General features: G+C 39.2%; 1 protein-coding gene across 7 annotated transcripts in view; it reads right to left on the bottom strand.

Moving 5' to 3' along the window:
* INPP4B (inositol polyphosphate-4-phosphatase type II B) overlaps positions 1-24,421 on the bottom strand; it is a 345,664-nt gene that overhangs the window by 40,929 nt on the left and 280,314 nt on the right. For all 7 annotated transcript variants that reach the window (XM_042470361.1, XM_042470360.1, XM_042470357.1 and 4 more), the window contains 4 exons: positions 14,529-14,701; positions 12,055-12,178; positions 10,046-10,163; positions 7,370-7,510 (listed from right to left, as the gene is read on the bottom strand). In XM_042470361.1, coding sequence (XP_042326295.1) covers positions 7,370-7,510; positions 10,046-10,163; positions 12,055-12,178; positions 14,529-14,701 — 556 coding nt within the window. The remainder of the gene's footprint in view (positions 1-7,369; positions 7,511-10,045; positions 10,164-12,054; positions 12,179-14,528; positions 14,702-24,421) is intronic.

Genomic DNA, 24,421 nt, shown 5'->3' with positions numbered 1-24,421 from the left:
CGTAACCCGAAAATCTTAGTAAGCCGAAAAAGCCATAGGCGCTAATAGCGAAAGCCGCGATTTCGTGCGAAAAAGCGCCGAAAAGCACCAAAAATTTTTTCGTAACCCGAAATAACCTTCGTAACCCGGAACAGTTTTTTTCAATGGATTTTTTTCGTAACCCGGAAATTTCGTAAGGCGGCGCATTCGTATCTCGGGGTACCACTGTACCATACAACTGAACAGAAATAAATGATACAGCATTATGATACCAAATTATATTAATGAAAAAGTAATGCACCAGATAAAATAATTGGGAAAATAAAAAAGCCCTTCAGCATGGTGCTGTAAATGTCCCAGTATTGGTCCCATAGAAACTCATCTGAAACCTACATTAGATCAGTTTATTTGTCCGATGGCTGCTGGCTTTCATGTAAACTGGGCAGCAAATCTGCTCCAGATTTTGGTACAAACTTTAAATGAACCATCCAAGGTGCTGTAACTATTTTGGGGGTAGTAAGTGTCACTTTTGATAGCACAACAATGATATTGAATCAAACAGCTACTGTTGGGCATGAGTGAAAGAGCTTTTAATTTTACCATGTCATGCATTTCAACTTAATATCACATACCATTTTATAGCAGGACCATGACCATGGGAGAGACATCGCTTTGTCCAGGCTGGCTGGGGGAACCTGGGAGTTGGAGTCCAAAAACCCAACTTTTCAAAGTTCTGAATTTCAATGATTTTTGGGACAAGTATTTAGGCTAAGGATAGCAGCCTAAATATAAATGATTCCTAGAACAGTTGTTACATTACTATAAGCCTTAATTCAGACATGCCAGCAAATATTGATAAATGGTACCCCTAAAGACTGATTCAGTAAAAACACATATAATAAAGGTTTCCCCAACTATCTTTAAAGGCGAAGGTTTTGTTCCAAACTCTCCCACCACTGTTAAACATTCAGAATTTGTCACTAGATGTATTTCTGTAATGACAGGCATTCTGCAACTGTTGATTTTCTTCAGACTTCCATGTGTAAATGCACATATCTTTTCAAGGTTGATGTTCCAGGTTTTTTATTCATAGTGATTTCAGTGTGAGTAGTACAGTGGATCCATTCTGGGCTTTGCTTGAACTTTAAAAGCATTATCAAAGATACTGAAGTTCAGACCAGAAGGGATGCATCCCCACAATGAGATGTATGCTACTAGCTATCACTGGGTTACTAGCTATCACTGGAATAATATTGAAAGCCCAGGAAATTTAAGCACTATTAGCAAAACAAAAAAGTACTCCCTATGAGATCCAAAACGTGTCTTAAACTTTAAAATACTTCCTACCATGTGGCCAGAAGGAAGAATGGGCCTGCCTCCATACTCAGAACGCCACCACCATTATCTTGACAAAATGTAGGCCAATGACTAACATTGTCATTTTTGTCTCCTGTATTACTTTTAATACTTTTGCCCAATGAAGACTCCAGTGGATCTTTGAAAGCTTGTGGCATATATTTTATGCATTTTGGTTGTCCCAATAAAGGTACCACTGTTTTGTAGATTTTGGATATTCATTGTACTTTGCTATATGGCCAACATGGCTACCCCGGATAATAATAATAACATTATTACCATTCATAATAATGGCAGCAATCTATTTCTGCCTTTTCCCCTTGCCTTGGAATGCAAGTAGGCTTATACAAATTGAAAAAGTTTGCATCGCTACACATCACTGCACATACAAAAGTCAAAATATAATTACACTATCAATTGAGTTAAAAGCCATTAAAATATATTTAAAGGTATGGAAACATATTTATTAATGTGTTCATCACTATTGGACCTCACATATTCTTAATTTAACTATACTGGCCACCTTCACTACACTCAGGTCGCCCTAATGGAACATTTCTGTCTTAGCTCTGTTTTGTCAGTCAGTCCAAAGCATATTCTGATCTCATTTTACTTCCACAATCGCCTTGGGAGAGAAATGCTGGTTTGCTCACATGCTACTGATTGAACAGCAGGTTGAACTTGAGGGTAGTAAAGATCCCACCAAAAGTTTATTTATTCATAATACTTCCAAACTATCCAATAACCAGAGCTTTCTTGGCACTGAACAGTATATTTATATTTTAAATACAGACAATGTGGGACTGAAAGCCACTGACTCCCTGTAAGTTTTAAAATATGCTGGACTTTTTAATATTTGAAAAGAATTAATATTTTAATCAAGGATTTCATCATTATAACTGTGATGTCTTAAATTGTTTTAATTGGTTCTTTAATTATATAATTAATTTAATCCATATTTTTAAATGTGTAATTTAACCTGTTTTATCAAAAGACTTTTTAGTTATGTCAGAAAGCTGCCTTGTCTTCCATCCCTGGTAGAAAGGCAGGATATAAATCCAGTAGAAAAATAGACAGCTGTAGATTGATAAAACGGCACATAATAAAGCCAAGATAAAGAGCAAGAGAGAAGGGCAAGAATGCTGCAGTGCATAAAAGCAGAATAACACCATCAGAAAAACAGATGAGTACTCAGATCTAAAAGCAGTCAAATTGGTTCTAAAAACTCATGGGAAGATTAACAAAAGTCCACATCTGAAGATGAAAATATCATAATGGAGGTGTCAAGTGAGCCATTCTGGGGAAGGCAACGTGTCAAAGACTGAGTGCCAAAACTAAAGAAATTATTTCTCTTACTGCTTCCCATCTTCCCTCATTTGGTGGATGAATCTAGAGGAGAGCCTTGGATGATGATCATAGGGTCTGGATAGCTGAATACGGATCTTTTTGAGGTAACCTGACATCAGATAATTTAAAAGTTGGGAGCAAGATACATTTGTGACCTCCCATATTGGAAGAAAGGGTGGAAACAAATAAAGAAATGTTATACTGCTTTCTATTAGATGGTGATTGGCAGCATGATGCTGAAAACAGGGCAACTGACATCATATGATTGCATTCTGTCAGATATCAGTCTAGCTGCTGTACTTTCATTTAACTGAAGTTTCCATACAATTTTTACAGGAAGTCTCCTGCACTGCAACAATCCAAATGGGAGAGTGTGTATGATTGATGCTAGGCTCTCTTTATCCAGGTAGGCTGGTATATATATCTAAGCTGGTAAAAGACTTTCCCAGCCACTCAAGCCAACACTGGTTCTATTTACCATGATGGATCTCAGAAACTCCCGAACTATAAACCTTATCCCTTAGGAGGTATGCAGTCCTCTCCAGAATAAGCTGGATTGTCCTTAAAACAGAAATACAATCTTACACCACAGATCTGCTGGCTAGAGTTAGGTTGCATCAGAGGGCCCATTCTGCCATTAGGAGTACGTGTGTCTACCCCAAGGCCTCAGTTATTTGCTTGGCATGCTCTGCATAGTAAAGTCACTTCTAGTGGAAGGCCTCAATATGGAACTTTGGGTAACTGTTGATCCATTGCATTCCAAATTCCCCCTATTCCACAGTAAATCTTGGATTCAGAGCTTGAAATCTTTACCCTGATTTCAATGGGAGGGAAAAGAAAAGGATGAATAGCCACTACTAGACAGTGGCGTCACAAGGGGATGCAACTTGCACTGGTGAAACCCTAGAAAAGGCGTGACGTGGTTGGGCCCACGTGAGAAAGGGTGAACATACCCCTTCTCCTTTCTCTGTGGTGGTGGCTTCCTCCTAAGGAGGAGGTTGCTACTTCAGTGAAGAAGAAGGGTGAGCATAACTTCCCAGGCTTCTCCGTGGTGGTGGCTCCCTCCTAAGGTGATGGACGGGTGCACCCCTCCTGGCTTCACCATGGTGGTGGCTTCCTCCTGAGGAGGAGTCTGCTTCCCTGGCAAAGAAGAAGGGTAAGCACAGCCTTTGGGCTGCTGCTCCCCTATTAGCTCTCCACAGCCCCCCCTACATTGGGGGACACCAAGGATGTGGATGCCACTGCCACTATATTAAAAAAAAATCTCTCCCTCACCTTCTGCCTTGGCTGGTCAAGTTCCAGCAAGGCTCAGGATGCTGGGGCGGCTCTGTGGTATATCTCACCACTGGATCAAGTTAAGATTTATATGCCTATATTTACTGAATGCACACTTCTCTCTTCTAAATTTAATTTAGCTTAATTTAAATGTTTTATATGTTAAAATCGAAACAGATTTATATCATAAAATAATATAAAGATGCAATGAGTCATGTGTATCCATGGCTTCTGCATCCACAGATTCAACAATCCACAGTTTGAAATTATTTTTAAAATATCCAAAAAACAAACCTTGATTTTGTCATTTTAAATAAGGGACACCATTTTACTGTGCCACTGTATATAATGGAACCTGAGCATCCACAAATTTTGGTGTCCCAGAGAGGTACTGGAACCAAACCCCAGTGGATACCAAGAGCCTTGTCTGTCTGTCTGTCTGTCTCTGTAATTAAAGCTTTAGTTCAAGATATATTTAGTGCATTTATCTGGAGATAAATTTAATTCAAATCCAGTTAATTTGTGATGAATAAGTATCTAAATGGATGTGACAAATGTCACTAACAAAAAGGTTATTCCCAAACATATTCTTCCATAAACAAATACAAAACATTTTTGTGGGGATGGAGAACTTGCCATTCTGTTGAGACTCCGCTACAGAATAGATAAGATGATCTGTGGATGCAAAGATGTTCGCTACAGGAAATTGGCTCATATATTGTTCAGCCTTGACTACATATTAGCAAGCTTTTAGTTATACCTAGCCTATTCACTTACGTAAGTCTTACAGTCTAGCTGGGTGTTCACCCCACATTCACCTTTTCAGTGACAGAGAGCCTTATCGTATTAAAAACAAGCCTGGCAGCCAAGTGGAGAGAAGCACATTTATCTTTCTGTCTCTGCATGATGTTGAAGCACTTTCTTTCTCTTCTGGTTGTAAAAGCAAGGGAGAGGGTCATAAAAGTGGCATAAAAGTGTCCCTTTTGTCAAACTGGAAAAATCCGTTTGGCAAAAAGGGCATTTTTACCACTCTCTCCCATACTTTTATGACTGGAAGAGAATGAAAATGCTCCAAAGTCATGCAGAGACAGAAAGACAAATGAGCTTCTCTCAGTTTGCCTGCTGGGTTTGTGTTTAATGCGGTAAAGCTAAGAAAAAAACTGGACTGTTAAAGATGAATGGGGTTTGTGAACAGAACCTTTTATTTGCTGTATCACTGAAGACTATTTCATTGAAACATTATGAATATTGCCCTTGATTTTAATGCAGGTCTGATTGTTTCTTATTAAAGAAAGCATTTTATTGCTTATAAATTTAAAATATTTTATTATGTACATATGGAATGTAAATTTTAAATTGCAGGCCTAGTTTAAAAAAACCAAATTTATACAATGTTTATCTGCATTAACAGATCTAGATAATCTCTCACTCAGGTTCACTTAATATAGCCTAAATACCTAAGATGGTTTTAGGTGGTCCAATACAGTATGCGCCTGTTATGGGCATAATGAATGGACATCTCTTCAAATATTCATCATGTTTTTAGTTATTATTATAATATATTGAATAGAAGCTGTTTACTTTAAGAATGTATAAAATCAACCCTTAACAAAAAGAGAACAAATAAAACATACACACTGTAGATTAGAATATATTAGTGTTTAGCAACAGAGTTGTCAACATGAAAAATCTATCTTTAATGGTTGTGTAGAATCATTCTTCTTAAGCTATTTGATGTAGGGGCCAGCAGGGTGTTTTTCCCAATGTGCCACGGACTGCTAGAATTTATGCCCATTGGCTACAACTGTTATTATCTTTTTTGTAAACTTGCCATGGATCAGCACTGGCATATGGGCCACTATTTTGAGTAGCAAGTATAGAGGAAATTTCAGCAGGTGATGGTAGTTACCTGACTGTATGACAAGCTACATCTGATGAAATTCCTGCTTCTATACAACTATAAAAAATACAGGAACCCTCTCCAGTTTTTACTTTAGTAATGCTATTTAGCAGGGATAGAAAGAATTTTCAGATGATTTTAAAAAATGGGTTAGCAATGCTGTACTTCAACCTAGGCAAGCCCTGGCTACAAGAGGGTTTCAGAAGACAGCACGTGATTTGGAGTGGTTGCCCACTAAGAAGGGCATGGGTAGGACATGATTGGGCAGAGCTCCTTGTTGTTATTTCCAGACAGAGATAAGAACAGAGATAGCCCTGCACATCACTACCTTCCTAACTGAGAAAGCAAATTGAGTGGGGTGGCATGCAGAAGAAAGCCCTCCATTTCAGGTAAAAGAACATTTGGGATGGTCATCCTCTGAACCCTTGGTGGCACAGAAATTCTCTTCCTATCTTAAAGACAGTATTTTTTTCTCTTTCTATCCAGCTTTTTTTCCTTTTTCAGGACACAAACTTTCCATCTGTCTAGCTACATAACAGAAATTTTATGTTTTTCTGCATGATAGAAAGTTTATGAGTACAAAAAAAAAGCCATCTTTCTACTGACTTTCTGTACAGAAACATATGCTTTACTGGGTCATCACCATCATTGTTATCATCATCATCATTGTCGTCATCGTCATCATCATCATCGTTTAATTTATATCCTGCCTTTTCCTCATTCCTGAAACTCAAGGCACCTTACAATGCTAAAACGTGTTGAAACAAGGAAAAACAACAAACAATTACACACCATTAAGACATACAAATGTTAAAAAAGAATTAAACTATAAACAAAATTAAAAGCTATAGAAAATCATATTTGTTTCAAAATATCAACAACAAAAACAGATACATCCATTTTAAAAAGCTGTTCTCCTTGAGCATTTCACTCCCAAAGACCTGTTGAAACAAAAGAGCTTTTGCCTGCTTGTGGCAGCACACCTTGGGTGTATCTATACTGCATAAATAAAGCAGTGTGACACTACTTTAACTGCCATTACTCAATGCTATGGGATTCTAGGATATGTAGTTTTATGAGATAGTTAGCCTTCCCTGTCTTAGAGCTCCAAAGCCACACCAAACTAAAGTTAAAGTGGTGTGAAACTGCTTTATTTATGTAGTGTGGCAGTAGCCCTTGAAGGCCACCAGTCTAGCCTTTCCAAAAGAATTCCAGAGGTTGGGGGCACCCACCAGATGTACCTGTGAGGATGATGAGCTAAAGCTCCCCTCAAGATCTCAAGACACAGGCCAACTCATAGAATACAGTTCTTCAAATAACCTGGACCTAAGCCATACATGGCTTTATAGGTCATAAACTGTGCCTAGAAACATCTTAGAGCTGCAAGCACACAGGCCTTGGTTTCTGGTATATGTGTGATATCATAGGAAATGATCCAGTGGCTCCTGGGGTAAGCAATTTCCTTGTGCAGCATATCCAAACAGGAAATGAAATATAATCCTGATGACATACCTTTCTGCAAGGGTTTGCTGTTCATTGATTCCAACATTAAAGAGGATTGGATATACATGGAGCAGTTTCCCCTCTTTAATTTCTTGTGGCAGCAACTCAAACATCTTTTCTGGGAGCTTGATATCTATTATATAATGTCCCCTAGGAAGACAAGAACATGGGTAATTTGTGCAGTGTACAAATGAAATTCTTTTATGTGTCTATGTATTTTTAAGATTACATTTGCAGTCTGCCATAGATTCAAGGCTTCTGATAAGTAACAGAAAATTTATGAAAGTGAGAAAGGCCATCTTCTTATGTCATGAAAACTACTGAAACATTCCACCCACCCCTTAAACTGAAACAAAGATAACCAGTTTTGTTGGTGTCACTATAAATCCTGTTCCGAAATCTGAAATAGGAAATATGATCCTTAAAGTCCAGGGGTGTTCCAACTAATAAACAGAACAGCTGCATTCACATCAAGCAGTTGCCTTGGGGAGTAGATTTTAGGTGCCATAAAACTGTAGTAAATGATTAGTTATTGCATCTGTTACTATTGCATTATTATTGACAGGCACAGGTGCTCATGGGATTTTCTGTCTCATGTACCAAAATAACTTGGCTGGCTTTATATACGCTGCACCTTCACCTGAGTGGGAAGGGCACCATTTGTTGCTTTGCCTCAGGTTTCTAAATGTCTTAGACTGATCATCTGAAGATCGATCACATCTGTCAATGTCCCTGAGGAAGAAAGCTCGGAGTAGGAAGTTGTCCTGTAGATCATTCTGACATTTTCCATCAGCTCAGCAACAAGAAGAAATCACACACAAGCTATTAATGCTGCACTCAACAGGGAAACTTGTGGTATCATCTGGCATTCTCCTCGTGGCTCAATCAAGACTCTCCAAATTAGAGGACAGTTTTAGCATACAGGCATCAATTTCATGTTTCCCTCTCAGAGTCTGTTTTTTTCTCATATTTACAAGTTTGTGCATTTAACTCACTAAGCTCCAAGATGTATATTTAGCAAACAGCAATGCTAAACCTAGAAGTCAACATTTCCTTAGTGATACTTAGAATCTTAAGCCTTTAATACCAAAAGAATACTTAAAATCTTAAGCCTTTAATACCAAAAGAATACATTTTATTTTTATCTGAAGTATACAAAGCTATACAAAAATGGGAACAGATATTTAATTACAGACTGTCATTTCTTCACTGACTCCACAGGCTCCTATATAGGCAGAGAACACTGAATTTCTCAAGAAGTCTTCAAGTTTTGCATTTAACATACCTCTAGACTACCTAGTTTTCCTGATGCAAGACATGAAGATTTCTTGAGAAATTTAGTGTTCTCTACCTGCATAGAAGCCTAATGGCTTCACAAAGGAAGGAGACATGCTGAATTCCAAGGAACATCTTCCTTGAATTGCAAATGGACACTAAATTTCCTTGACTTTGAAAATCTACTAGTGACCGCATGGCCAAAGGGGGAGGTGCCAGCCTGCAGACAGCCCTCCCTACCATCTGAACTAAGACCATAAACAGAAAATGTAGGCCTGTGACTAACACCTTCAATTTGTTTTCTCCTGTTTGCCTGATAAAGAAGCCAGTGTGACTTTGAAAGCTTGAAACATGTAATTGTGTATTTCGATTGGCCCAATAAAAGTATCACTGTTTGGATGTTACATGATTTAAAAGGTTTACTTCTTTCTTATGGAGGTTGTTATCCAACAGGTCCTGCTTTGAAACCACTTTATGAGAATTATTTTTGTTATTCATTGGACATGGGTCCATAAATCAACATTTTATCCTTCCTTAGGGAAAAATAAGGAAATGTGTCTAAAGAAGTTCTATGGCTGATAGTTCACATTCCTAGAATTGTCCTAAGAAATGATATTTAAAGTTGACACCGTCAGGTTCATGGTACATTTCCCCCAGTGTGCACTGTCTGAGGAAACTATGCATTAACAAAAGATCTCTTGCATTTTCATGTGAAGGGCATTTCTGTAGACACATGACATGTCAAAAAGTTAGTAACAAAAGGCCAGTATTCAATAAGTATGTGAGAAGATTAATATCAGAGGAAAGTGACTGCTTTTTACACTAATCTATTCCTCTCAAATGTACTGGCAAATTCTGAAAAGTCTGTTATCTTTACAAGCCTCTTTGGGGCATTTATTTTTTTCTTTCATTTCTTGGAAATTTTAGTTACATAAATAAGTTAACATAGGCGTGGGACAGATGGTCCCAAAGCGCCCTGCTGCCAGCGATACTAGCATTAGGGACTGTGCACCAACCACATAGTCCTTAACCCTAGCACGGCATGGCGGTGGCCTGATGGCGGCATCCCATCCACATGGGCGCCGCCATCTTGACGTAAGCGACACACAACATATACACATTGCTGCGCACTGCTTACATCATGAGTGCATCATTGGTGGACTTGTGACGTGCACTGTGCGCCATAAAAAGTATTCGGTTTTTCTGGGTTCTTTTTACTCCAGAGGGACGCCGTGTGGTTTGGCTGCTGCGGCGTCCCTCTGAAGGGAATCAGGCCATCACCAGCCTGGACATAAGAGAGGTATGTACCGGGTCATAGTGTCCAGAAAAGCTTTAGATGAGCTTTTGTTTGATTTTGTTTTGGCAAAGCATCAAGTTACATTGCTGTTTCGAAAAACAGATAACACTTACCGTCTTCCAGTTATAACAGGCAAAAGGTCATCTGATTTGGCTTCAGTTATTTTAAACATGACTTTTTGTAAATCTGATATTCCCACAGCCATATCTTCTAGCATTCCAATTTCCTCACCTACAGAAGAAAAAATACACTTCAGAATAAAATATGAAAAGAAGCATGGCTGACTAACTTTTGGTGTTAGAAAAGTAATAAGGGCATATAGGCTGTCATTGTCTAATTTTAAATAAGCATATGCACTTTCACCAGGGGCCTGCATAAGTAAGTCCAGAACAGTGAAGGACAGGGGACGTTATCTATAATTAGCTTATCTGTTAATTATGTTTTCTGTTTCAAAGAACAGACATGTCTGTAATCATTTTAATGCATAAGTGGATCTTTGTTACCCATGACACATGAAAAGCTTTAGTTATATAAGAGCTAATGTGTTAATTAGGTTTGTTTTTCCATTCTGAAAGAGCTGTGATAGTATTTTCAGTTTTGTTGCCTGTTTGGGCCACTTATCCATGATGACAAATAAATGATATGCACTGCTGCATTCCCAATATTGGTATATCTATTTAGTTTGGTTGTGAAACAAAAGTGTAGAGAACTCCATGATGTACATCTGTAATGTTCATTATGACAAAACCCACAAATATGTAAACAACCTGGCTTTTGCATAAAGCATGCATTGGCTCTTATTGACAGTTTGCATCTTAGTTCATAACTTTGGATGTCTAGAGCTCTCCAGCAGAGTTAGAATCAAACTAAATGTTACCATTAATTCAAAGCATGCAACTAAAGGTAAAGGTATTCCTCATTGTCAAGTCATGTCCGAACACAGGGGGCAGTGCTTATCTCCATCACTAAGCTGAAGAGCCAGCGTTGTCAGAGTCTACTCTATGATCATGTGGCCAGCATGATTGCACAGAACACTGTTTACCTTCCCACTGGAGTGGTACCTATGTATCTAGTTGTATTTGCATGCTTTCGAACTGCTAGGTTGGTAGAAGCATGCAGCTATGTCTGTTCTTTTTCTGTACTTATCAAGGACACGGTATGGGGAGTGGAGGTGAAGCTATAATTCTTTGCTCCTTGCACATTTTTTAGAAAAAAAGGTTTGGTTTGATTCAATGAAGTTTTTCCTCCATGCAAATTGCAAAGAATTTGCTAAAGCCTTCTATTCAAGTTTGCACCACAAAGTATCCTATCCTGAATGGCATGGCCTCAGTCTTGATGAGATTCATTGCACTCACTTAGGTGTAAGGAAAAAAAGAATAGATGATGTAGTTTGACCTTGTTGTGATGGCAAGCAACATAAAAGTGGCAAGATCTTTTGCATATTAATGCTTAAATATTTATTTAGATTTACAGATTGCTATATGATCAGAAGTGAAGCTTACAGATAAATAATCAATTGACATTAAATGTTACTACTTGACAAAAGAAATGGATAGGTTATACTAGTGGCTTTAGTGTAGACAAATATGAATTGAAGTCTGCTTGCACATGGGCTTTACCATGTCCTTCTGCAGTTGACTGTATCCAACATGACATCTGAGGGTCAGAAAACTTTTTGAGAGGGCATAAGGTATAGTTGATGGGCTAAGACTGGAGGGATGAATAGACAGAAATCAGGGACTTGACATGTGTTCACCCAAGAAGCTCTTTGCATCACGTTGTAAAACAAAGGAGGGGAAAAAACAACAGCAATGAACATTTTGACATTCCAAAGGCCTTTTGAAATGAACTATACTAAACATGTTTACTCATCCTAAGTTGAATCGAATAATAGAGCTTCCCATTTCACATAACCAGGTTTTGCAATACAGCACAAAATGATACATAAATATTTGAGAAATGTCAAGATACAATTGGCACACAGCTCCAGAATTCTTTATAAAAATTCTTACTGATGGGCGGTAGAGAAATAAGAGAGATTGAAATAAGAACATGTTCAATGAGAGTTATGATTTTAGATTTTCAGAATGCTTGAATAGAGCCAACTGAATACAGTACTTACTATACGTACTAAGAAGTCCTTCATACTGAACAACTAACCCCACTGTATGAAGCTGCTGCAGGAAGCCTTGGTCACGTAAACTAGAGTGCAATTTGATTATAAATCCGCAGACCAATCCAGAAAGCTAGAGTAAAGACAGTAGCCATAAAAAAAGAGAGATTAGTTACATTAGCAATGAAAACAACAAGATTTTTTTTTTGGGGGGGGGAACCTCTATTCACAAGACGACACAAATTCATCTTGAATAAACCTTACTTCCAAATGAATATTGGAAAGACACTGTACATTTAGAATAGGAGTGGGGAGACCCACCACTATTTTGAATATTTACATGCATCTGGGGAGTTTCTGTGTGATTTTAAGGGGGGGGGAAATCTGTAAATCATGCCATTTTTAAAATTGGAGTGGTTGGGGGAATCTTTGGGGGACTGGTGGAGGGCTTCAGTGACTACAAAAATATGGCCCAGGGGCTGCATAGAGCCCAGGCCCCACACTTTGCCCAATCCCAATCCAAAATCTTTTTTCCAAGTAATACTACAGAAAACACATTATAAAGGTTTCTAAGAAATGTTAAATCAATGGTGTATTTTATAGAATAAGCCAGCAAGAATAGATCTTGCAATTCCAGAGATCTGAAGACCTGAAATCTGAACTAGTGATCTTGTGATAAGTTCATCCCTACATATGAATTGAACCATTAAAAGAGAATACAGTAAGAAAGAGGCAGAATGTCTGTATAATTATAAATCTTCTGTCCAGAAATATATCATCATTCTCACAAGGGGCTATATCCAATTTTGCTGCCATCAGACTCCAAGCAATTTAAATTTCATTTTTTGTATATACTCATGGAATGTGGTACAGTGGCTTGAGCATTACAGGGTTCAAATCCCTACTCAGCCATGGAAACCTACTGGGCAAGACACATTCTCTTGGTCTCAGAAGAAAGCAAAGACAAACATCTGAACAAATCTTGCTAAGAAACCTTGGTGATAGGTCCATCCTTAGGGTTACCATAAGTTAGAAACGACTTTAAAGCACACAACAATAAATATGTCCATCATGGTATCAAAATAGTATCACAATTTTCTAAACTTTTTTCTATTTTCTACCCTCCAAATAATTAATATATTATAGACAGGGCTAGAAACAACTGCTTCTTAAAGCAGCACTCTCTGCAATATGTGGCCTGGACCTCCAAATTCTAGATCAACATTGTAATCACTATGCCACATTAGTCCAAAACAGACTGTAGAAATAATCTCATTTAAGACTACTTTAACTGCCCTGGCTCAGTGTTGGGGAATCCTGGGAGCTGTAGTATGTTGTGGCACTAGAGCTCTCTGACAGAGAAGGTTAAATGTCTCACAAAACTATTGTTATCTAGCATTGAGCCAGAACAGTTAAACTGGTCTCAAACTGGATTATTTCTGCAGTGTGTTTTTGATCATTAATTCTCTGTTGTGGTTATTCGGGGCAAAAGATGAAGGCTGGCAATCACTACTGCAGTTACGAAAATGTAACATAGAGTTATGCATTAAGAACTGCTTTATATTCATAATCTCTATATAGTCACAATCACAGCACAATAATTGGACAATCATGGCTCCACTACCCTGAACCTACTTTACCAGGCAGCAGCTGCTCTGAGAGCAGGAGATCTGTTTGGCTGGCAATTGGGAAATGGATGGATGATGTTTCCATCCCCCCCCCCCTTCCTGACAGTGAGTGACGGTATGATGAAGACTTGCAACAAGGGTCCTATTTCTAGATGTAGCTGCCCCACTTGCTGGTGAGAGGGGGTGGGAACATCATCCATTCACAATCACCAACAGAAAAGACTTCCTTTTCTTTAAGATGTGCAACTTAACTAAGTCATTGATGTAAGAATTCCGTCTAAAGATTATATGTCTATCTTTAAAACTGTTAAAAGTAACTTGCAGTAAGGACTAATACATACAGGCGATTGAAAACTGTACTGTTGACAAAGTGGTTTACCTTTTTTTTTTTAAATTCCTTGAGGAAAGGCCTCTGGAACTGAAAAGTTCAGGATGGGCCCAGGATTTTTGTCCTGAAGTATGCAGTCCATTCATGCTACACAATTTTAGCAATATGATTCCACTTTAACTACCAAGGTTCTGTCTTGTGGAATCCTGGGGTTTGTAGTTTGGTGAGGCACTGGAGCACTCTGGCTGAAAATTCTAAGTGCCAATCCCTACACTACAAATCCCAGGATTCCACAGGATGGAATCATGGCAGTTAAAGTGGAATAATAGTTCCATCATTATGTACCATGAATGGGCCCCAGTCCTAATTGCACCACTCAGTAGATGTCTGGGGAGACAGAAAGTAATTATTTCCTTCCTCGCTGCCTATAATGGACTCTATACTTTTATATGGCTATGGGAAATAAGATGGCGTGCTCAGGTAAATGTCAATATATTTCAAATTTATGAAATTAAAGAAGCACCTACTGCTTGACTGAAGACAATATCTCTTCTTAGGGTCAGCATTAAACACTGTGGCAAACTACACGCAAGCTCCTGAAGCAGAACAAAAGACATTGATTGCTTTGCCCTTGTCACCACCTCTCCAATACAGTCTTTCAGTGTAACTGTGAGTGGATACAGTTGTTCATACCAGTCACCTGTAATGGAAGAACATTAAGAATGGTGATCAGAGTACAGAAAGTCTCCTCAGAGCTAAGTTAGAAACTCAGGGGAGGTAACCTTACTGTCGCATACACTAATCTCATGGGCTTGTGCCTATCTGTAAGGAATAGCATGTTCTCCCTTACTGCTCTTCTCAGTATTCAGATGGTAAGTGCAGATCATTTATATGCACTCCAGTTCTCATTATATGGTACAGCTACAAAAAATGTAGCCAAACTAGCTAGAGGACTTTGGGAACTGGAGTTGTTAAAACAGCAGCCTCTCAACACTTGGCTCTGAGTGCCCTTTCTGGGCTGTCAATGTGACCTCCTTTGGCTAGTCTTCTTTGCTTTGGTATGTTCTTTCTGTCTCCTCTTGAAAGCACCATTTCCTAGAAGGGAAGAAAAATACCAAAGTGAAGAAGACTGGCTGAAGAAGGTGGTGGTCACAGCAGAGCTCAGAGACCACCCAAATCAAGCCAAGCAGTGGTGGATGATCTCTGAGTGAACTCTTTGTACTGAAGGAGGAAGGCCAGCAGGTGGAGAACCTTCCTGGCATGGAGACATTGTGGATTTAGAAGCACAGTCAGAGAAAGTAGAGGGGAGAAAGCAAAATAAAAATTTAAAAAAAATCAGCTGAGTGAGCATTGGTATTGTGACTCTCTTATCACATTACCTTCTTCCTTGCCTGGCTAGCCTGAGTGCATGTGTAAAAAACTTTTCTGTCTCCTCCTCTTTCTATATGCGTATACATACATAGCCAGATTATCAGAGTGGTTGACTAGTCACTCTCCTCTGATGGAGGAGCTGTGGGAAGAGGATAGTTGATTTTTTTTAAAAAAATCAACATGTAAACATTTGGGGGGAAAAACTCCAAAGTAATAGAACCAGTTCTTAATCATTTTGAATGACACCACTGTCTATATCACTGTTTCTCAACTCTCAGCCATTGACATTACCATTTCATTAAATTAATATCATTGGTTAGACCATTAGTGATTTGGATTCAAGACAATAATCTAGAAATCAGTGAGTTCTCTTGGATAATATATGTTCCCATTTCTGTTGCTTTTGTAACAGTACTATTGTGATCCAACTTCTTTCAGATGTTTTATCACTTCATTTGGAATTACTCCCAGAACACCTATATCACTGTTTGATTGTAACAACAATAAGCAGAAGTTACTGCTACTGCTATTTTATTTCTATTATTGTTATAACTATTAGTGCCTATCCCACAAATGTTATAGCGTGATTGAAGAAAAAAATGTTGGTTATTTTTTAAAAGACTAGGAATTAGTTTTCACTATTTTAAGAAGAAAATACAGAAAACAATTGTTGCAGATTTGGAAGTCTGAAGCATTTTTGTTTATTTTTTAGGTCAGAAGTGATATGAGTAAAATGGTATTATTGAGAAAATGTATATACATTGAGCTTTAACATCCTTAGGGTTGAGAAGTGGAAAGGCAATTATTGTTTGTGTTAGTTATGCTCAATTGGTTTGTGCTGATTTTTTTGGTGTTATTGGGTTTATTTTTATTTGGGGAATAAATTGGGGGTTGGGATTAGGGTTATTTTAGTTGGGGTTTATTATTTTAGATTAGGGTAGAAATGGTTTCAAATGCTATGTTTGTAGCTGAATATGGTTTTTAAATTATTGTTACTGGCATGGATTGTATTTTTTGTTTTAAAGTTAATATAAAAGAATTTAAAAAACATTTAAAGTGGAAAGGAATACTTTGAGATCAAATTGTTGGTGCATCAAACAGGACATCTATAATTACTTTCTCCACAAATTGTACAAGAATAATGAAAAGATATGCACAAAGTATTTGTACATTTTGAAAACCTCCTGGTATAATCTCAAAATGGAGCTCTGTCACAGTGTTCAAATATTTAAAGGTCCAAGGGCAAAGACCTCCCAATTCCTATTCATAGAATAATCCAAATCTCAGTGTGCTACAAAGAGAGAGTAGATATACTGCAGAAAAGCAGAGTTCCAGATTATTCAAGCAAGATAGGCTATGGTATGTAGTCTAAGTCTTATCTCTCACAAACAGCAGACCAAGTGGTAACTGGTTAAGAACTGTGTCTCAGTTCTTGAGAAGCTAAGAATTGTGTCTCAGTTGTTAACTATAGCTTTCAGGTGAGATATTACTTTATATAATGTTCCCCAATGGGGGTGTTTGAAGAAGAAATTGTTTTTAGTCATCCTACAAACAGAAAACTTGCACAACAGGTAGACTACGCAGAAATATACTCCCTGAAACCTAACTGTACAAATCTTATCTACCATCAGTTTTCCTAGATGGAGAATACTGATACAAAAAACTGAAGCAATCTGAAGTGATACAGCTAAGATCAATGTTTACTACCATCATCTGCTCTTTGTGGGAACTAGGGACCCTTTCACACTGCACAGTTCCAGTGCTAAGATTCTACATTAACTGCCATGGCTGGAAGCCACGCCAAAGTCACACTCCAGTCCTAAGGACTGGAACACAGTATTGGTGCAGCTTCGGACCTCTTAAAATGCATGTGTCATTTAAACAGCATACCTCCAAAGTGACCCGAAGCAGTTTTATTTTGGCCTGTCTGTTTGGGCCCCTAATCTATTAACAATGATTTATTTGAAATGTAGAATGGGCCAAGAACTGTCATTTGAAATTTATCATGGGTTCAAAAAAATCATCTGATAATATTCCACTGGCTTCACAAAGACAGATTAAAGTAGTTCCTTGGGTATTCCAAATATAGGTCCCCTTTTTGTACTTGTTTGGGCAATTTTAGGTCTGAAGGAACAGAAACTAAATGAATGAACAAACAATGTTTTATGTATTGATGTTGTTGTTTTTAAAAAACACACATTACAGTTCTCTCTCCCGATTCACGGGGGATCTGTTCTGGACCCCCCTGCGAATCAGGGAAAATTTTTTAAACTATTAGGTATTGCCTACCTACAATATCAAACATTTAAAAGCACACAAGACTGAGTTGATCTATGTCAAATTTGAGCCTGATTAATAATCTCTAAAACAGAACAAGGATCAGGAGAAAAAGTCCACCAGTGACTGGTAGGCTAGATTTAATTTCACTGCATCTTGGTTACTGTTTCCTGCTCACTTCATTACAAACAAAGTCAAAATAACTACCAACTGGGAAATTAAATAGCTCAAAGGATGAAAATGAAGAAGAGATATTGTTTAATACAGTACACTTATTAGAACAGTCTCAAGGAAGGAAGCTGAAATAAACTTCAATACATCATAAAATAATTAGCTGTTACACTCTGAACTTTATGAGCTAAGACTTTTCCAAACGGTGCTTAAAACCTTTATTAATAAAAAACTTCCTATTGTATTTTTATTCATACAATATAAAGTCATGATTTACTTCATGAATATAATTCCACTTAGGAGCCATTTTCTAAGCTCTTTTTGAATGGATTAATGTCTTTTTCAATATTTGTACTGCACTTAGTACAACAGGACCCAAGGACTAAGTGGCCTTTCTGGGTAATACTGCAGTTGATTATTTTCATTCCCTTATTTTATGCTGAATGAAGTAACAGTAATTGTCATATTTTATCTAACTAGAGTTAATTTAGCTGGCACAACAATTTTACTGCACAAGCCTGAAAGAGGTATTGCTGGGGTCTACTGAATTAGAACACAACTTGATAAAGTTTGCTTTGGTTTGTCTTTTTAGACTATAACTTCAAAACTCCCAGCCAGTATAATCTTAAAAAGTATGTTTTCTAAGCCCTGAGTTACAGCCTTTTAGTTCTATACCAGTTTCAAATGTCCATCCCATTGTGTTGTATGTCCATGAGAATCAGTAGAGTATCCCAGATGTCAATGAGTCTTCCCAACAGTATCTGCATACACAGTCATGCATACCCCATCCACCCAAAAACGCTGGTTGTCATGTGCGCATGAAGTAAGGAGTCTGCTAATGTCTGTTTACAGCATGTCCCACAGCATTATTTCTTTGCCCTGCTTTTTATACCCTATATGTGTAAAAACAAAATTCCTATCAGTACTTGTGATCCTCAACAGAATATCTTAGTGTTTCTTCAAATCACTGAAGAGGAGAAATCAGCATTTACAAGCACACAAAAGTGATTTGTTCTATGTCAAATATTCTGAATTTTATGAAGACAGTGAAAAATATTATCATTAATTTTGTACACCAAGCACTGAGAATGTACTGTTGCTTTGCAGCAATCCCCATCCTTAAAAATGTATGCTTTCCATTAGCTTTATTCTGCAGTGAAATCATAATGCTATGCTGATGACACCATAGATGGTTACCATGGAAACTGATGTCTCAAATTCAGCCTCAAGAAAGTACTCCCGGATCACATTTCAGGAAAGATAACAGAGAATACATGCCAAGTGTAAAGTGAATAATCTAGGAGTTAATCCAAGTGTATATACATTTTAATGTAAAATTACCACAGATTGTCAATGTGTAAAAAACAAAACAAGATAGCACAAAATTGTTATATGCTTAGCCATAAAAACTACATGTCAACTTAACATTAAAACACTGAGCTGTATATATCCTTTATTTTTCACTTGGTGCTAGAAAAGACACAAAATTGTAAGAAAGCAATAAACAGCAAATTACTGGGTGGTGGTTTTGTTGCTCTTCAGGAGTTGTGGAGGGGATAGGAGCCACAACTTCTTCTTCTTGCTGTGTGTCTGTCTCTCTCCTAGAGGCCTGAGCATCACGCAATCAGGGCATGTAGCAAAGATGGGGAAATCCCAGAGAGGCAAAGAGGAAGTAGTCTTTCCTCTGGTCCACCTGGTGGGGAATGAGAGCAGCTACTTTGCCACTTCTCCATCAGTTTTGTCTTCCACCAGAAGACATGAGGAGGGTGAGAGTGAAAGAGAGTAGTGAGCATGTGAGAGAGCAGCAAGAACAAGGGAAACAGTGAGTGTAGTGCACTCCACTGTGCCAAGAACATTACAGGCATATAAGAAGGTAGTAAAGGGGTCTTTCCCATTTACCTCCAAGGCTGGAGTGTCTGGAAGTTTGACTATCCCTGGAGAACATGATCCTGTGGTACATGGACTCTCATGGGGAGCAAAGGTTTGCCCCTCAGGACTATGAAGTTACACATGCCTGCCATGCTGCTTTTTTTTAAGCAAGGCTCATGACTTTCCAGACCAATGCAAGTCATTTTTGGCTCACTGGCCAGTAGAGAGTTGGTGAAGGCATAACACTTCTCTGCCTCACTCATGTACGGCTATCACATTTCCTATACTAACAACCCTGGGTCAAACAGTTATCAACCACAGCATATTCCTCTTTTGAGATAGTTGTTTGAGACAGTGTTTAAGCTGGCTTTCTTTGGGGATTTCAAGGTTGGGGACTAGTGCTCACAGTGATAGATTGAATTGGGCCTTACAGACAGGGAGTCTCTAACGAAGGCAAGGGTAATCAGGCTAAGACTGCAGAGGCCCCAAAACAGATCAGTATGAGAATGGTATGATTTTATGTCTGTGGACAGCCAGGGACTGAGGACCTTGTCCAGTTTGGGTGGTTACAGAATTCTTGAATATATGTCCCAAATGGGTGGAGTTTCTGTTGAATTATGTAGACAAATCTCCCCTGACCACAGTCCAATTCATGGCAGTTATGCAGACATAAGATGCAACCTAAGGAGTTGGGGTGAGGAGACGCCTTCTGGACAGGCACTGCAAGAACAGCATGTGAGCAGTAGCACAGATAATGGCTATTGGGAGATGGATTCAGAGCTATTGGGAGGTGGCTTTAGAGACTACATCAACCCAGAGGACAAGGTTGTCAATTCAACTTAAAGTGCTCCCAGAAAGACAGCGCTGATATGTGCACACAACATCTTTTATTGGGTAAAGAGATATGTGGAATTCACCGGCTGGGGGCTGAACCTTTGCCTGACAAAGTAAAGACTGCATGACTTGGTCAACATAGAATGCTGTGGGACTCTCTGCTGTCAGACATGCCAAGCACTTTGGCCCTCCTGATGGCATTGTTATAAACCTGGGGGAGAATGATCTGAGGTTACAAGAGAGCTGGACATGATTGAGATGGCCAGAACTGCTGATTCTATTCCTGCACAAACCACTTTGTGGTCTTAGTGGCTATAGTGGTGCTGCTGGGGAGGAGTCAAGACCTATGTAATATTGACAGGATAAGGCTGAAAGCTACCAAGGCTATTGGAGGAAGCGGTGGGCTGGTGATCCAGCAGTTGGGCATTTGCTTTCTGTGGGATTTCATGTACGACGCAAAAGGAGTGCAAATATCAGACTGGGGTCAGGATGAGTGGCTTTATGGGATCTCATTTGTCTTGCTGAAATGATTACAGATGCTATAGGTTGGTAGAAGGGGGTTGGTTCCTGTCCCTCTCTAGTAGTGGTGTGCCACAAGGACTAGATACACATGGGGGAAAAGCAGGATCAGAGTGCCCTGCAAGTTCTGCCCTTTGAGGGGGCAGATTAAGTTGTCTTGAGGGTGAGGCAGTAACAACTAGGTCCAGGTCTGGCACAGCAGGGCATGCCTCACCACCAGTGGCTGCATGCCAATGAGGATTCCACAGGTGGTTCCTCTGGCAGGCTGACTGGAGTGGGGAGTACAATCCTCCCTCCATTCTTGCAGTTTTGGAAACCATATCCCTCGCTTATGCGTGAGGGACAAACGGAGGGGGAAATAATGGGGCACATGCCTGAGATGCACCCATGCGCCTATATTCAAGTCAATGGGCCTTGAATATATGCGAAACTCCATTTTTGCATGAGTGTGTGTGTCCGGAATGGACCCCCTGCGAAAACAGAGGGTCGCCTGTATTTGAATAACAGGCAGGTTATCCAATCTGATATCCAGACCTCACGCCAAGCCAAAACCATACAGATGTGAAAATAGAGTTATACTCACTTTATTTCCTAAAAGTTGTGTCACATGTTGTGTATCTGGCTCCTCTCTTAATGTGTTGATTTAGCAGATAGAGCAGAAATTGAGTTTTGAGTCTATTTTTATTTATAGCAGAATAACAATTTCCCCTGATTTCCACAACCTTGGAAATGTCAATGTAGAGGCTATTTACTCAGGCCTGAATCCTATTGCTAGTCCGAACTAGAGCAAATCCATTGAAACAAATTGTGAGTAAAAACGTATGTTAATTCAATGGGTTTACTTAGCTATAGACCACAAAAAGGAATCAGACCCATGTAACTTGCAGTGAGAGAAAACTTTGGAAGCCAAGGAGTTCCTAAGAAAAAAGTATACAAACAATATGGAACCCAAAGGATGCCATGCTGTAGCAAATTGGAAAGGGGGGGGGGGGTTATATACAGATTTAACCATCTAGATATTGTAGTTTTTCGTGGGTTTTTCAGGCTATGTGGCCATGTTCTAAAAGAGTTTCTTCCTGATGTTTCATCAGCATCTGTGGCTGGCATCTTCAGAGAATGCTTGCTAGGAAAGGACTTGTGTGTGTGTGTGTGTGTGTATACTGTGTGAACCTGAGAAGGCAGGAGTGATTTGCATGTGTATTGTTCTGTTGCTAATGGCAGGCCTCAGGGTGGGAGGGTCTGCAAAAGAGGATTAGTGTCTGCTTGGTTAGTGCTCCTTGTCTGCTGGGAAACCCCTGACCCTGGGAGATTTCTCATTTGCATTTGTTGAGTCTTCATCTTGCTATTTTCCAGGACTGGTAGCCAAACCTTGTTCACTTTAAGGGTTTCCTCTTTTCTGTTGAAATTGTCCAGGTGTTTGTGGGTTTCAATGGCTCCCCTGTGTATCCTGACATGGTAGCTGTTGGCATGGTCCAGAATTTCAGAACTTTATCGCACCGGGGTTAAAACGTTCCCCGGTGTGTTCTAATGTGCCTGCGCAGGGGCGCGGACAGAATGTGACGGGAACGCAATGGGGCCCAGAACCCCATTTTACCACACACTAAGCATTCCCAGAAATGGCACCCTCTGGAACGCAATGGGAACATGATGGGAATGCCCGTTGGCAAAGGCTGCGTTCCGTTGTGCGGTAAAATGGGGTTCTGGGCCCCATCGCGTTCCCGTCACGTTCCATGCACGCTGCCGCATGGGCACGTTAGAACACACCGGGGAATGTTTTAACCCCGGTGCGATGAAGTTCTAGGTGTTTTCAAACAGTATTTTATACCCAGAATGGTTTGTGGCATGCTCTGCTACTGTTGATTTTTCTGGCTGACCCAGTCTGCAGTGTCTCTCGTGTTCCTTGATTCTTGTTTGAACACTGCATTTGGTGGTCCCTATGTAGACTTGTCTGCAGCTGCATGGTATGCGGTAAACTCCTGCGGCTGTGAGAAGGTCTCTCTGTTCCTTGGATGAGCGAAGCATTTGCTGGATTTTCTTCATCGGTTTGTAAACCGTTTGAAGGCAGTGTTTCCTCACCAGTTTCCCTAATCTGTCAGTGACTCCTTTGATGTATGGTAAAAACTACCTTCCCTTTGGGTGGTTGTTTGTCTTCTCTCCTCTGGGTTTTTCTGGGCCTGGCTGCCCTTCTGATGTCTGAGCTGGAATAACTATTAGCCTGTAGAGCCCAGTCCAGGTGCTTCAGTTCATCTTCCAAGAAGTGGGTTTCGCAGATGGGTTTTGCCCAGTCTACCAGGGTTTTGATTGTGCTTCTTTTTTGTCCTGGGTGATGGTTGGAGTTCTTGTGCAGGTATCTGTCTGTATGTGTAGGTTTTATTTATACTGTGTGACCCAAACATTAGTTCAGTTTGCGGCTGACTAGGACATCTAGGAATGGCAGTGTTCCTTCCTTTTCTTTTTCCATAGTGAATTGGATGTTGGGGTGGATGTTGTTCAGATGGTTCAGGAACACAGCCAGATCTTCTTCTCCATGGCTCCAAATGGTGAAAGTGTCATCCACTTATCGGAACCAAGTTGTGGGCTTTTTTGGTGCTGTTTCTCATTTTTTCAAATAGTATTTTATGCCCAGGATGGTTTGTAATGTTCTGCTACTGCTGATTTTTCTGGCTCTTCAGTGTTTCTCATGTTCCTTGATTCTTGATGTCATCTAGATATCAGTTGTGCTTCTTGTGTGACTAGTGTTTTCATGTTTTCAAAATTCCAATTAGGACAGTCAAAATTCAAGCCCTGCTGGGTTGACAATTATCCTTACATTTCTGATGTATTTACAGTATTGATTTCTAACCTACTTTGTCAGGATTAAGACATGAACAAAAGCTTGTTAGTAACTATAGAAAGTCAGAAAAGGCTAAAAAGGAACAACAACAATCAGGACTTCTGAAATCCAACTCTACCCTCATATTGGTCAAAATGTTGCCTGACATTTGTTATCTTGCCTTTGTTTCATTCCAGCAATATAAACTGGAACATTTAATGGTGTGAACTATGTAGGTCCTTGCAGATATAATGCTAAACTATGGTTTAGTGTTGTTATCCATGTGTTCTGGGACTGTTTAACTGTGAGGAGTTCCAATGCTTTTTCTTCCATTTTCACTTAACCACAGTTTAATCCAAATTGTGACTAACATTAATAACAGATTATCTAAACAAGATAACTTCATGAGTCATGGTTTGAAGATGGTCTGTGTCAGTAAAATACTATTAAGATTAATTGTCTGTGATTAACACACTGCTAAACTGTAGTAAGTTAAAGACAGAAGTAACATTTTATCTCTTCTTCAAGCCATGCTGGAAAAGAGAGCAAAGGAACCATATTAGTCTG

This window comes from Sceloporus undulatus, chromosome 5, assembly GCF_019175285.1.
Source record: "Sceloporus undulatus isolate JIND9_A2432 ecotype Alabama chromosome 5, SceUnd_v1.1, whole genome shotgun sequence".
Taxonomy (NCBI): Eukaryota; Metazoa; Chordata; class Lepidosauria; order Squamata; family Phrynosomatidae; genus Sceloporus; species Sceloporus undulatus.
The sequence above is the reverse complement of the archived record's forward strand: the minus strand, read 5'-3'. Positions and strand labels throughout refer to the sequence as shown.